The 13,701-nt window shown below is 35.8% G+C and overlaps 1 protein-coding gene across 2 annotated transcripts in view; it reads right to left on the bottom strand.

Annotated features, from left to right (window-relative positions):
- Nucleotides 1-4,186: 4,186 nt before the first annotated feature.
- inpp4aa (inositol polyphosphate-4-phosphatase type I Aa) overlaps nucleotides 4,187-13,701 on the bottom strand; it is a 33,067-nt gene continuing 23,552 nt past the window's right edge. For both annotated transcript variants that reach the window (XM_038289643.1, XM_038289644.1), the window contains exons 12-24: nucleotides 13,495-13,603; nucleotides 13,378-13,395; nucleotides 13,050-13,236; nucleotides 11,865-12,146; nucleotides 11,622-11,769; nucleotides 11,397-11,426; nucleotides 11,092-11,264; nucleotides 10,000-10,123; nucleotides 7,930-8,197; nucleotides 7,444-7,541; nucleotides 7,253-7,365; nucleotides 7,008-7,162; nucleotides 4,187-6,924 (exon numbers count right to left, since the gene is read on the bottom strand). In XM_038289643.1, the coding sequence (XP_038145571.1) occupies nucleotides 6,792-6,924; nucleotides 7,008-7,162; nucleotides 7,253-7,365; nucleotides 7,444-7,541; nucleotides 7,930-8,197; nucleotides 10,000-10,123; nucleotides 11,092-11,264; nucleotides 11,397-11,426; nucleotides 11,622-11,769; nucleotides 11,865-12,146; nucleotides 13,050-13,236; nucleotides 13,378-13,395; nucleotides 13,495-13,603 (1,838 nt within the window). In that variant the 3' untranslated portion in view covers nucleotides 4,187-6,791. The remainder of the gene's footprint in view (nucleotides 6,925-7,007; nucleotides 7,163-7,252; nucleotides 7,366-7,443; nucleotides 7,542-7,929; nucleotides 8,198-9,999; nucleotides 10,124-11,091; nucleotides 11,265-11,396; nucleotides 11,427-11,621; nucleotides 11,770-11,864; nucleotides 12,147-13,049; nucleotides 13,237-13,377; nucleotides 13,396-13,494; nucleotides 13,604-13,701) is intronic.

Genomic DNA, 13,701 nt, shown 5'->3' with positions numbered 1-13,701 from the left:
GTCAGAATTCTGAGATTAAAGTCAGAATCCTAATCCTCTTCCGCACTTCGTTTACACAAAGACCCATAAAGTGTATAATTAAGTCCTGTTTGCCCAAAGTTTAACCTTTTCACTCTTTGCTCCTATTTCATATTCCATTTCTTCTTTTTTCTAGCATCTTCTGAATTTTATAAAATCATCTTCCTGTTTTTTTTTCACCCCACCTTTATTGCCATTTTCCATCAGTTTTTCTTTAATAAACGTTCATTTTTACTGCTAAGCTGCTGCTCATTCACTGTCAGAAAACTGTTTGTATCTAAATTTCGTATATATACACTCTGTGTCTACGAAATGACAATAAAGTTTGTCTTATTCTAAATAATAAAGATATTTCTGATAAATGTCTACTTATTGTCCAGGTAGAGGTGGATACTTTGTTTATTTTATACTACCTGACTTATATATATTATATTATATTATATTATATTATATTATATTATATTATATTATATTATATTATATTATATTATATTATATTATATTATATTATATTATATTATATTATATTATATTATATTATATAAAATAAAAAAAAGCTTTATATTCTGAGTTGGCACACCATTTTTTATGTCCACTTCGACTTTGAAAAATCATTGATCATCATCTGCTAATATGTTTTTTTTTTTAAAGCAGACAGATGTAATATGGTCTTTTGTTGAGTTGTTGGATTAAAGGTTTTTAAAACATCAAACCTGCGTTCATTTTTTCTCTAAGGTTTACAACCATGTATCATTTTCTTTCCACCTCACAGATATACGGCTCCTTATGTTGGTGATCATAACTGATTTGATAGAGTATAATATTTTAAAATCAATGTATAAGGTACATAAAAAAAAAGTTCAACCAAACAATATTTCAAAGCAGATTTTCTAAAAGAAAAAGTGAGTATAACTTAAAAGGAATAGATACATAAAAAAAAAACTAGTTAAAGCAAGCTGAAAGCTATTCCTTCTAATAGAAACTTGACAGTCATTTTGATTAATCAATATGACAGTGGATAGGCTGATGTATGGCGCTTTCGATTTTCATTTTACTTTATAGAAATAGATTCTAGTTGGCTTTATAGCCAATGAATGGAGAGGTGAAGGATATTTAAGATGAATTAGAGGAAGCTTAGAGTAAATACACGTGGAACAGAGGACATGGAGCTTAGGCAGGGAAACATGCAGAGAGAGTCCATGAAGGTAACGGAAGAATCTAGCAAAGAACAATGAGAACATGTGAGTATATGTGAGTTAATCAGAGAGGGAAAGAGGAGCAGCTGAGGTAGGTCACAGAACAGCTGAAGGAAAGTGGCTAATTAACAAAGCAGAGCTTTAAATAAACATAAAAAAAAAACAATTGAAGTATCTTACAGAAAGTCAACAGGAAAAAAAGTAAGTGTAAAAAAAAACATTAAAATAAAATTAGAAATGTAAACAAAAATACACTATTTTAGAAATACCTATTTAACTGACATTAGGAAAGATAATTGAATAAATGTTAGAAAACCCAAATGGTAAAAACAAACAACAGAATTTGGCAAGAATTGTTTGAACACAATCAACAAGAGGTAATGAAGAAGATATAAACATATATAAAAAAGTATTATCTTAGTAGGCCATGCTGTCAGAGAGAAAACCTTCACATTATTTACAAACAGATTCACAGCCAATTATTCCTATTTCATTAAAACTTTACATATAAAAGCTAAAACCCCAAAAGGTCAAATATTGAGTCCCACTCAGCTGGCTTCAACAGTCTTTTATTTATTATTCAGTTTTAATCCATTCTCTGTTAGTGAAGCACTATTATGATAAGGTCAAATGCCAGTCAGTAACAACTGAACATACTCTTAATGAAGAAAAATAAACCAACAAGTATATGCAATCCAAAACATAATAAAACATGTAAACAAATATTGAAGGTCAAAGATAAGAAACAAGACTATAATTGGGGCTAGTCATAATCCAGACTAAAGCAGTGCTACTGTGAGTAATCTGAACAGTAAAACCCATGCAGGATTATTTATTTTTTTATGTTTTTCTCATTCTTTCTCCATGTAAGTTGAATTAAGTAATTTTTAATCTCATTTCAATCAAAATATCAGTATCTTTAACCTAAGATGGAATAATAGTAACTGACTTTTTTATGAAAATAGAAGACTGTTTTCAGGACCACCTGGATAAATGTGTACTTATTGTTAAAATTAATTAGTGATTTTATTAGAGCCCTACGACAGAGCATCAAAATTAAGAAAATAAATTCTTCCTCCAGCCAAAGTCCCGGAGAAGGTTTCCGACAGGTTGCAGCTAACACTGAACCTGATGCTCTTTCCTGTTGCAGATTTCTGTAAAACAGATATAAACTAACAAAATACTGTGGAACGTAGGCATAAAATTTTTTACACCAATCAGTCAAGTTTTTGTTTTGTTCATGACATTTGATTTAGCCAACCAGTAACAAATTTCACTAGAATATAAAAACAATTTATTCAGCTTCTATTTCTCTATTCCCTCGTAGGCAATCTATTGTACTCTGTGAATATCGATCCCAAATAATGTAATACCCCAAAATGTTTGGACTAGAATATATAGTAAGATGCTTTTTAGGCTTAAAAATGTTATAATAACTAAATCTAGTGTAATGCACGGAAGCTAGGGCAACCCCAATCAGGATGTAGGTAACTGTAAGGAGGTACAGTAGAAGGCAAAATCCAAAAGCACAAAGTTAAAGATGAAACACGTAAAATAAAAAAAAGAGCAGCGTAACAATTTTATCAAACATTAATTAGGATGTAAAACATGTAGTTTGTATCTAGATTTGAACAGAAATGTTCAATTACCAAGTAAAACATCTTTGAAAAGATGTAACTGTATGTCCAAAAAACCTGAAGTGTAAATTAAATGTTGAAAAAATATATGCATGAAGAGGTCTAAATGTGGCTAAACAATTGTTTGGGTCAGGGAAACAGTCTTAGATAACGAAATGTTGGCGGGTTTATGTTTGATTTGGAAATTTTACCTAAAAAAGGAAAAGTGTCAACATTTTCCAAGAAACTTGCCAATATTTTATAGCATAAAAAAAGGTGTCCACTGACATCCAGTGTTTGTTGGGAAAGTGATGCTATGCAAAAGTATATCAAATCCTTTCACTTTGCCTTCTGCACTTACTCAGTAAAAAGATGAAATCTACAAGAATCTGCTCAACTGTTTTTATTTTATCTTTTTACAGCTCTCACATCTGATTAGTAATCTAAAACCTCAAGAAACTCAACGTTTTTTTAATTTACAAAATAGATCTTGTCTCTGGATTGAAAAGGTAGATAGACATTAATATACACTCAAGGAATCCTCAGCATAATTTGTTTTAAAAAGCCAGATGTAAAGAGAGGAATAAATGTACTAATCAGCAGAGGTGTCAAGTAACAAAGTACAAATACTTCTTTATCTTACATAAGTAGAAATTTTGGCTATCTATATTTTACTGGAGTAATTATTTTTTTTAGACATTTTTTTACTTTATTTTTTACCTTTTTTATTAGCAATTATCTCTACTTTTTACTCCTACATTTAAAAATAGATTCGGTAGTTTTGTTTCTTGTAAGCTTGTTTTCATTATGGCCTTTTGGTATTTAAAAAAAATAAAAACCATCAAAATAATTTGGTTCACCCAGATATTTAATTTCTTTGTAGTTGGACCAACTTGTTGTTCACCACATACCAAAATAAATAGTTTTTCCAAGTTGATGCAAAGTTAAATTTGATACTGTTACCATTGGTTATAATAAAATAAAATAAAAAATAAATAAAAAAGTATAAGGAAGTTATCATCTATAATTGTAAAAAAATGTTCCTTTAACCTCTGAAAACCCACCTGGTCCCCTGCGCCAGCTCCAAGCTGACACAAAAGTTCCAAACGCCACAGCTCTGGAAGTGTTATAGCTAGAAGTCTGAAATTTTCTGCATTTATGGTTGACATGATGTAGAACAAATATAATACAATAAAACCTACCTTTTCTCAAGAATGTCTTTATTACTGCTGTTCAAAAAAGACCAATGATTTCTGAGAATAAAAAAACAACAACTTTTAGTCATGTTTGAACTGATGCAGGTTGGTCTGTGTTCTAGTCACCAATTTTAATTTGTATATTAGGAAACTAGAGGGTATTAGCTTTCAAATAATGTATTGCACATGTAATTTGGGCTTACAGTTCCAAAGTTATTCGTTTTTCCATTTGGGTATGCAAAATAGGCGAGGATTACCCAAAATGAGGTGGATGTTAAGAGGTTTATGGGGTATCGCAGTAAATTATCTGTCCTTAAAATTTTTTCCACATTGCTTTTACTTTTATACTTTAAGTAGTCTTAAAAATGGTACTTTTACAATTTTACTTGATTAAAATCTTAAGCTGATGCTCTAACTTCTACAAAAGTGTTTTTTAAACAGTAGAAGTTATGCTTTGACTTGAGTAACAAACATAAATACTTTTGACACCTCTGCTAATCAGCAGCTTCTTTAGGTACACCTTACTATTACTGGGTAGGACAATGTTTTTGCAGCCCGTGCTGCCTCAGTTCTTCATGGCATATATTGAAGTGTTTTAAAACTGATTATGATTCATAAATGCATGAAAACTGCTGGCTGGATTTTAACCATACAAATCCTCCAAACAGGCCACATTCAAAACAGGCTGTTAGATTGAGATCTAGTAACTGTCCAGGATATTTGGGAGAAAATAAAGTCACTGTCATGTCACAGAAACAGTTTATTGGCATCAAGACTTAGTGACATGGTGCATTATCCTGCTGGAAGTGAGCATCAGCAGATGTGTACACTTTGTGGTTATCAATAGATGAACACAGCACTATGGCTGCATTTGGTGCTTCAATCATGCCATAAGTTTTACAAAGAGGCCTTTGAAAATCCTAGTAGAGCAACAGTTTCTAAAGCACTGAGACCGACCCCTGTCTGACACCAACAATATTACCATGCACCCAACTTTCCTTTCATCGGTTAGTGAAACAGGTCAATGCTTAGATTTTCAAATGGATTCGGTGGCTGCTATGTGATTGGCTGGTTAAACCTTCAGGAAAAAAATAAAATGGTTGCTACAAAAAAAAAAAAAACCTCTTAATCCACAATAGAGCCAACAGGAAGTTTCTTTTAGAGACTAAAGCATGTTTAAAAGTGGGACACTAGTAGTGCAGGAAGCTAATTATGAAACGTTCTCACAGTTATAGCAAGCAGTGTAAGAAATAATTATTTGCATAGAGGAGGTTAAGTTATGATGAGTCTTCTAAGATATAAGCATTTGTCAAGAGGTTTTTAGAATTTATATAAAGATGCAAACAATCTTAGCATAACTGCTACAAATGGCCTCTATTAACTTTATGCAGATTGGAGTTTCGGTTTCAAACTAATCATATGTGCACAGCAACAGAAGCATTTACTTATGAAGGTGCAATAGGTCACTCACAAAGCTCTGTGACAGTTCAGCTATATAAGGCATTTGTTAATGCATGATCAAAGTAAATCATTATATACACAAACTTATGATGACATAGAGAGATAACGTGCTCATCAGTGCAACCAGGTGCCATATACAGAGCAGAGAAAAAATATTTACCTCAATCTGCTCTACTTTTTTTTTAAATCCCTTTTATTTGATACAGATTTTTATTTGGATTTTGGTTTTAGGATTTTATTGTTTTATCAAATTCAAACCAATTTCGTTCTAAGTGGGGAAAAAAAGCCCTTATATTATCTGAGTCTAATATATGCCTAATATAAGAACGTAATTTAGCTCTTTTTGAGCCATATGGAAGTGAAAGTTACAGTTTTAGATCATCTGAAAGTCTGAAATTCAAAAACAGATGGGAAGATGTTCACTTAGAAGATTTCACAGCAAAACGTCCAGGTCCTAAAGGAAGAAAGTAGCCTTAGACCTCCATGATGTTTGACAGGAGCTTAGATGTTTTTTTTTTTGTTTTTTTTTTTTAGAAATCCTGTATTGGGTTTTTACACCACATGTAATAAGATGCTAACATTACATAAAGGGTATTTAATCCACAGACTATTTCTAAAAAGTTTTGCGATCATCAAGATGTAGGGTAAGATAGGTTGGCTGGTCATTGTTTGAAAGGTTCCCCACTGATTCAGATTTTTTCTCATCCACTATCTATCTAATCTGTTGCTTTGAGATCTTTTAGCCTACTTCATGCTGTCCAACAGGTTCTGATTAAAGCAGCACTTTATAAGTTTTAAGCCAAGAAGCAGCCTAATTTTAGATGTAGGATTTATTTAATGATTAAAAATGTTTAAGTTTGGAGAAACACAAAAAACAAAAACAGAATAAATCCATCAGGAGGTTAACACTTTTTCCCTGAAATGCAATCTGTTTCTCATTAGACACGTGTAATTATTATTTTTTAGAAAAAAATAATTACGGCTTGGCTGTAAACCTGCAGAGTGCTACAGGTGGTGTAGCTATGATGCACACAAGCCATGATGTGACACAATACATTTCAATCAGCTCTCATTTTGGCTGTAAATCTCAATTCAAGCAAATCTAAAAAATGGGAGGAGGAAACATCTTTAAAACTATCTAGCAGAACTGGCACTTGGACACTGATAATCCTAACACAGACTAAACACAAAACCAGGGGCTGCTGTGTCAATTCGCCTAATACATTTCTTTAAACATATATATAGAATGTACTTTTTCAGTTTTTTTATTTTAAGTCTCTTGGTTCCATCAAATACCAGTCTGCTTAGGTCTCAACCTTCCCATATGTCCCCTCTGGGGGGCGATACTGTTTGGGGAAGGCCTTAAGCTGTAGAGAGTTAAAGGCATATTTTCGACATCCCACGTTCTTCATGGTGTTTTCCCTCCTGCAGCCCTCACTGTGGAGACACAGAAACAATGTTCAATTCATTTAGCAAGGAATCTCTTTTTCTCCAGGTGAGCCGCAGCAGACGGGACTGACCTGCGCATACAATCCAAGGCCTGGTAGAAGACCTGCGGGGCCATGGCGTGTTCCTGCTGCAGGATCTGACACTGCTCCAGAGTCAGGGACATGGCTGTGCGGTCCTTGGCGCTTTTACAGCTGGTGAAACGCACTCCGTTCAGGCGACGACATGCCTTTAAGATATGAAGCAGCAGATGTGACATACTTGTTATTTAGTTGATAGTATTTTCTGCAACATACAGTACAGAGGAGGAGAAGTCCACCTCGGCTGCCTGCCACAGGATTTCTACGTTCTTGCTCTTCTTGGCGTTAACGTTCTGATTCAGCTGCTTGAGGATGTCGGGCAGAGTGGTGGTGCTGCGGGATCGAGGCAGACCTGAGGAGGTATCAGCGGAGGATGGATTAGGAGGCAGAAAGACAAGGAATAACACTGCTTGATTTGTGTTTGACTCACAGTCTTCAGGAAGGACTTCTTTAAACTGATCGTAATATGAACTGAGGCGAGTCATGCTCTCCATGTTGATGACATCTTGGAGAGATGTGTCTCCAAATCTGCAAAGAAGACATTTTTAAAATAAGGCTTCATGCTTTTTGTCTACCTTCTGTGATAGACTGTTCAATATGTCCTCTTTACAATTAAGATTTTATATTCCTGCATTCAGGATATTTAGTCTTTTTTGAAAAGGGACCAAAAAAAAAAATCAAAATCTGTAAATTTTCCCTCCGTATTTTCAGACTTAGAATAACAATAGACATATTTAGATGCACAGAGAAAACACCAGATAATGACTGGAGCACTTCTACAAATTTATGCTTTAACTGCATTCCAACAGTAATTTAGAAATATTTATACTTATTACACAAGGCTCAGTCGACAGAGAGTAAAATCTAATTGTGAGTAAACACCCATTAACTTTATCTATCAGTGACAGGTACTCACTTCTCAGCCAGCGTCTGCTGCTCATTGATCCCCACGTTGAACAGAACTGGCTGTACCCGAAGCAGCATCCCATTCTGGATCTCTCTTGGCAGCGTGTCGAACATCACGCTCGGCATGGGAACCCTAACGTTGAAACCATTCCTGTTTCCCGTGATCACCGGCAGCATGTCTGGGCTGAAACCAGAGGTTGCCTGGGTAACCTTAAAGGTGACATTTCTCAGGTCCATCACTCCAACACTCATGTCCTCCAACATGGCCAACTCCTCCCCTTTAAAACACAAGGTTTTAGGCAGGACACATATCAACCTTTTATAGCGTTACAACGAAGGCTTTACACTACTGATTTTAGATAAGGTCATCTTTTGTTTTGAATACAATTATTTGAACGAGAGCAGAGAATTGTGCCACCTACTGAGGAGTTCAATTTGTAGGTATCTCCTTTAAGAAGAATAATATTTATGGCTGTTTAAGTTTGTAATTAATTAAAAATATGTTCATGTAAGCCAAAAAATTTAATTATGGTATTTAAAAGAAAACTGCATTGTCAAAGATACAATGTAACTTTAGGCTACTGCGAGCGTTCAACCTATAACTTCCAGGTTTAACATCCCTTAAAGCAACTGGCAACACAGGACTGCCCTAAAATAAACCAATACATTTTTGGGAGTTTCTTGTAAAGACAAGGCCACATTCACCCCTTCAGATTAAATCCTTTGTCAGATAATCAATATTATGTTTAAGTGTCATTTCTGTTTTGTTGCCCAAAAAAACTTTTAGGCTCTCCATTTAATGGAGATCAGACAGTCATAAAGCAGCTCTCTGGATCACATGACTCATAAAGTGACAGATTCAACCCTCTAAAATTACATATTTACGATTTTGGAAAAAGCTGCCAGCAAGTAGCATTGATATGCATCAACATTCTGTATAATAACATAAAAAATAATTGAATTAATCACAAATGAAGCTTATATTTTGGTTAAAAGTTATGCAGTATTGATTTAACAGCATGATAAGAAATATCCACAGATCATTCAGACTGTAGGAGAAAGCAAGATTTTTAGAAGATAACAGGAAGGCTAAATGTGTTTTGCTCTGTCTAAACATCCTCTCTGTGTTTTGTAAAGAGCCTAAAGTACAATTGTGAATTGATACTTGTCAGGGACCAAGCAGTCAATGCTATACTAAAATAAACTCAGTTTAATTCAATTCTTCAATTAGGAAAAGTTTTCAACCTCTTTTTATTACAGAATATGCTGGATAAGGGATTGTCGGCAGAGGGAAGGATTTATAATTTTCAGGATTCATGCGTGAAAACTGATGTTTAGACAATATTTTTACTTAGCATATTAGGAAATATAATCGCTCAGATCTAAAACGCTAACATTAGGAAGGTGATCAAACAGTTTCAGTGCTATCGTCATCCTGCTATCATTGCAACCCCAACCCCATTACAGGGGGACAAAAGATCTTGCCTTCTCAGTCAGGCAAACAATTCCCTTTAACGACACCCCTTTCAGAGACATAGACAGGTATGGGGCATTGCAGGCTAACAAAAAAAGCTGAACAACCCCCATTCCAAAGGGGTGGAACCGTTATTCTGTTATATTTGCATGTTTTCTAAACAAAAACAAGGGCTTGTTGGGGTCTGCATATAGCCTCAAACTCAATGCTATTCCTGACATTTTGAATTGAAAAAGCTTTCTGGATGGGAATGTCTTCAAAGTTGGAAACAAAGTCCAGTGGATTGTTTTTTCGATTATTTTTAAAACTTTTTTGGAGTTTCAGTGTCATACACTCAAATCTTCTTCAATTATTTTCCTTTCAGAGAAATTACTAAAAATGTTTTGTATTGTAATGTAAAACTTGTATTGTAATGGCCACAGGGTTCTGGTTATTTCGGTGCACCTCTATTATACAGCCATGTATCTGACATCTATTGCTGATTAGGGACCATCTCATCATCTGGAATACTTAAAATGCTGTTATTCGAATATGCAATGGGTTACAGAGTAACAGATGGAGCATAACAGTGGTGTTCAATCATACTTAAAAAAAAAAACTAGTTACCGTAGGTGCTGAGCAGGCTTTCATACTGAACCAACAAGCCGATGGTGTGCAGCTGCCGCAGGAAGCCGGAGTCACAGAGACAGTTCCTCAGCTTGGGAACAAAGCCGCAGATCAGCGCCGTCAGCTGCAAACAAAACAGCTTACATCAATCATGTTCTCTGTATCAATTTTGTTGTTTAAATGCTTGAATTTTGTTTGCGCATGTATAAATATATTTATTATAGATTGCAGCGATATAGTGTTTGCACCTTCAAAGATTCTCCTGCATTTTGGCACACTGAAATGTTTCAGATGATTGAACAAGTTCCAGTGTCAGACAAAGACAGTCAAACAAATACAGAAAGTTTTGTTTTAAGAAACAGATTTGATTTTGGTTAGTGAAAAAAAACAACAACAATCAAAACTAGCCTGAGCCTATTTAAAAAGAAAAAGCAATGATCCTAATAATTAGGGATGCCTGATAGTATTGGCTTGTTATTGGTGTCGGTCAATATTAGCTTTAAAACTGAATGTCAGATATCAGTTATTCCAATAATATACAGTAAGTCACCCATAAAAAAAGTGCAAAACAAGTGAGGATTATACCTGCAGCACCAGTGTATCACATTTTCCCAATATATGCATTATTCTGCCACAGGACAGATGCTTAAGTATAATTGTTATGTTTTTTTTTTATTTTTTAAAGATTTAGAGATAGAAGCCTTGTAAAGAGCAGTCCGAAGGTAGAAAATTGCATAAAGCTGCAAAGTAGATTTTGGTTATCGGACAGTTGTTGTAAAATAGTTGCCGAAGTTCCAATATTAAGCATCCCAAGTAATAATTAGTTTTACAACCGTTTGCTACAACAAATGTAATCAAACCTTTTTTTTTTTTAATAACTGGTAACAAGAATCAAAGATGCAAAGTGACAGTAAATTACATGTTTATTTATTTCTATACCGGTAGTTTACTGTGGTTGCATACAAAGTTCTTCTAAAAAAAATCACTGCTTGCAAACAACACTGCTCTGAGGTTATATTTGTCTGGTGATAAAAGTTTCATAATTTAAAACATTTAAGGGACACAAAAGGCATACATAAAAAAAGTTTTTACCGTCTGGCAGGAAACAACATCTCGGCGATACTGCATAGTGAGGCTCATAGCGATAGTGGGGGCGCTGTCCTGCATCAGCAAAAAGACCAAGGCTTTCTTTGCTTTGTCGCTCATCAGAGACACACATTCTGTCAGAGTGGTGAGAAGCGGGTAGAGCACTTCGTTCCATTCGCCTGAAAGAGTTTCATATGAGATTAGAATATTTACCCCAATTTCTAAATATGACCAACTAGGTTTAGATTATTTCTCATATTTTTATACCTATCTTTTTCCACAACAAAACAAAAAAGAAAACACAATCTCACCAGGAGACTTTTTTTCCTCTGGACTGCTTTCTGTAAAAAAACAAAAACAAAAAACAGAGAAGCTGATTATTATAAAAATCTTGTTTAACTTAATATTTTATTATAGAGATTAATAGTAAGAAGAGGAGCTCAAGGAAAGGGAGGTGCTGATGTGTCAAGAAGAAGGAAGTGGGCTTTCTCATTATGCATTAATCTGTGTGCTGCATGGCAGATTCATTACCTTACCTTTCTTAGTGTTATTTGGATCCTCATCTGCAAGTAGAAAGACATCCTCAGAGCTGCTGTCGCTTTGGAGTTTGTCTCTCTGCAGCAATCGGTCCACGGCATGGACCACACACTCATGGCTTTTATCCACATTTAACCAAACCTTCTCCTGCAGGTAAACAAATATTATGGTAAGAAAAAAACAAACAAACAAGCAAAGCAAATTTAAACAGGAAAGAAAAAACTGCAAGTTTATTCACTCACCCACTCTTCCTCGTGTTGGTCTGACTGAGTTGAGGCACGCTTGCTTTTGCTCCTTTCGCTGCCCTCTGGAGGAGCTACATGCCTCGATGGAGAGGTGGCCGGGCGGGAAGGCGAGGTGGGGTTGCGAGAAGGGGAACGGGACGGTGAGCGAGAAGAAGGTGAGAGGGAAGAGGAAGATGGAGATGGGGTGCTTCTTTGAGAGAACTGAGGGCGGGCGGCAGCAAGGGCCACGATAGCTGATGAGAGCATCTTAGAGTCGCAGACTGTCACCAGCTGACGGGTCTGCAACGAGGGATAGAGACACTGAAACAGTATTTTGCAAAAACATGACGCTGATACACATCTCTGATTTAAAGATATTTTATATTTACTGCTACACCTCTAAAGTTTAGGGTTGCTTTCCTGTTTGAAGGGGACTTTTACCCAAATCTCACTTCCTTCATAGCTCCTTCCAGAACTGATCTACTTTTTGTTTCATTAAATCTGACAATCTGCTGTGTTGATGAAGGAAAGCATCCCCACCACATGATGCAGCCAACACCATGTTTCACACTAGGAATGGCTTATTCTAGCCTTGCCTGCAGGCTGAGTTCTTGTGGTATACAGGCGACCAGTTCCGTTGCAATAATATGGTTTAAGGCAGGACATATAAGAAAAGAAAGAACTGCTGTGACCAAAGCCACACCAAAATAAACCTGGTACCACAGGAGGACACACACGTCAGCACTGCTGTGGCGTCTGTTTAGCCAGAATCCACAATTTCGTCTTTGAAAAGCAAAAGACACTCTAAGTCTCTCATGGCATCTGCTGACACACTCATTTTGGCTTTAATCAAGCTTTGGTAGTTGGGAAGATAGTGTCGCTTCACCATATCAGCTCCAAAAGGTTCTGCTAAACATCCACCCTTTCCCATAATAGTTTTGATGGGATCAATCCCAAATGAATAGTGTGAAGATTAAACCTGAGTGCTACATATGACCAATGTGTCTTGCCAGGTGAGGGCTATTTAGAGGGATTCACAGTTTCATTTCCTTCCCCTTCATCATTTATGGCAGCTTTATGTAATTTTCCTTTAACTCTACAGTTATGTGCTACCTTGTGTTCATCCATCACATAAAAATCCCAATACATGTGATGGCTATTTTAAAGTACAAGTCCTTTCAGTTTCTCTGAGCAATGTTTCACCTTCTCTGATAAGATGGCCAGAGTTCTCTCCATAGCGTTGGCCGAGCGTTCCTTGGCCGCTCTGGACAGGCGTTCGGTGTAGTAACACACTTGCGTCTTAAGGGTGTTAATCTGAGCAATCAGCTCCTTCGCTTTAACAACATCCTGAGGTTGGTAGCTCATTCCTTTAAAGCCAAAGCCAGCAGAACTTTAGGTAAGTGTAGATTTGTCCACATAAATAGAAAAGGGAAAGAGAGACAGAAACTAAATGGAGGAAGCAATGTGGCTAATGTAAAAAAAAAAAACTCTATAAAAATGACCTCATATATTCTTTACTCTAAACCCTTACCTCTCTTCCTCATAGGTGCTGGTTAAATAAAGGACAAAAAATCACATGATGAAAGATTAATGAATAAGCACAGCGACATGGCTATGAAATATTTGTATTCTTTTTCCAATCACTCACTGCTTCCTCGCTTCTTCTAGCTTGTGCAGCAGTTTTCTGAGGCCGCAGCCTTTAAAGCCCTGATGATGTGCTGCAGGAGCCCCTATGGTCACAACGTCGTAAGTCCAATCTAATCAGATGACACAAACCAGTTGAAAAGGGATTCCACTGAAATCAGCTATATTACTAGAAGATGTCCCAGGCTTGTTGAAAAGAACTGTACACATT

Source organism: Cyprinodon tularosa, unplaced genomic scaffold (genome assembly GCF_016077235.1).
Source record: "Cyprinodon tularosa strain WSP-4 unplaced genomic scaffold, ASM1607723v1 ctg270, whole genome shotgun sequence".
NCBI classification, from domain to species: domain Eukaryota; kingdom Metazoa; phylum Chordata; class Actinopteri; order Cyprinodontiformes; family Cyprinodontidae; genus Cyprinodon; species Cyprinodon tularosa.
The sequence above is the reverse complement of the archived record's forward strand: the minus strand, read 5'-3'. Positions and strand labels throughout refer to the sequence as shown.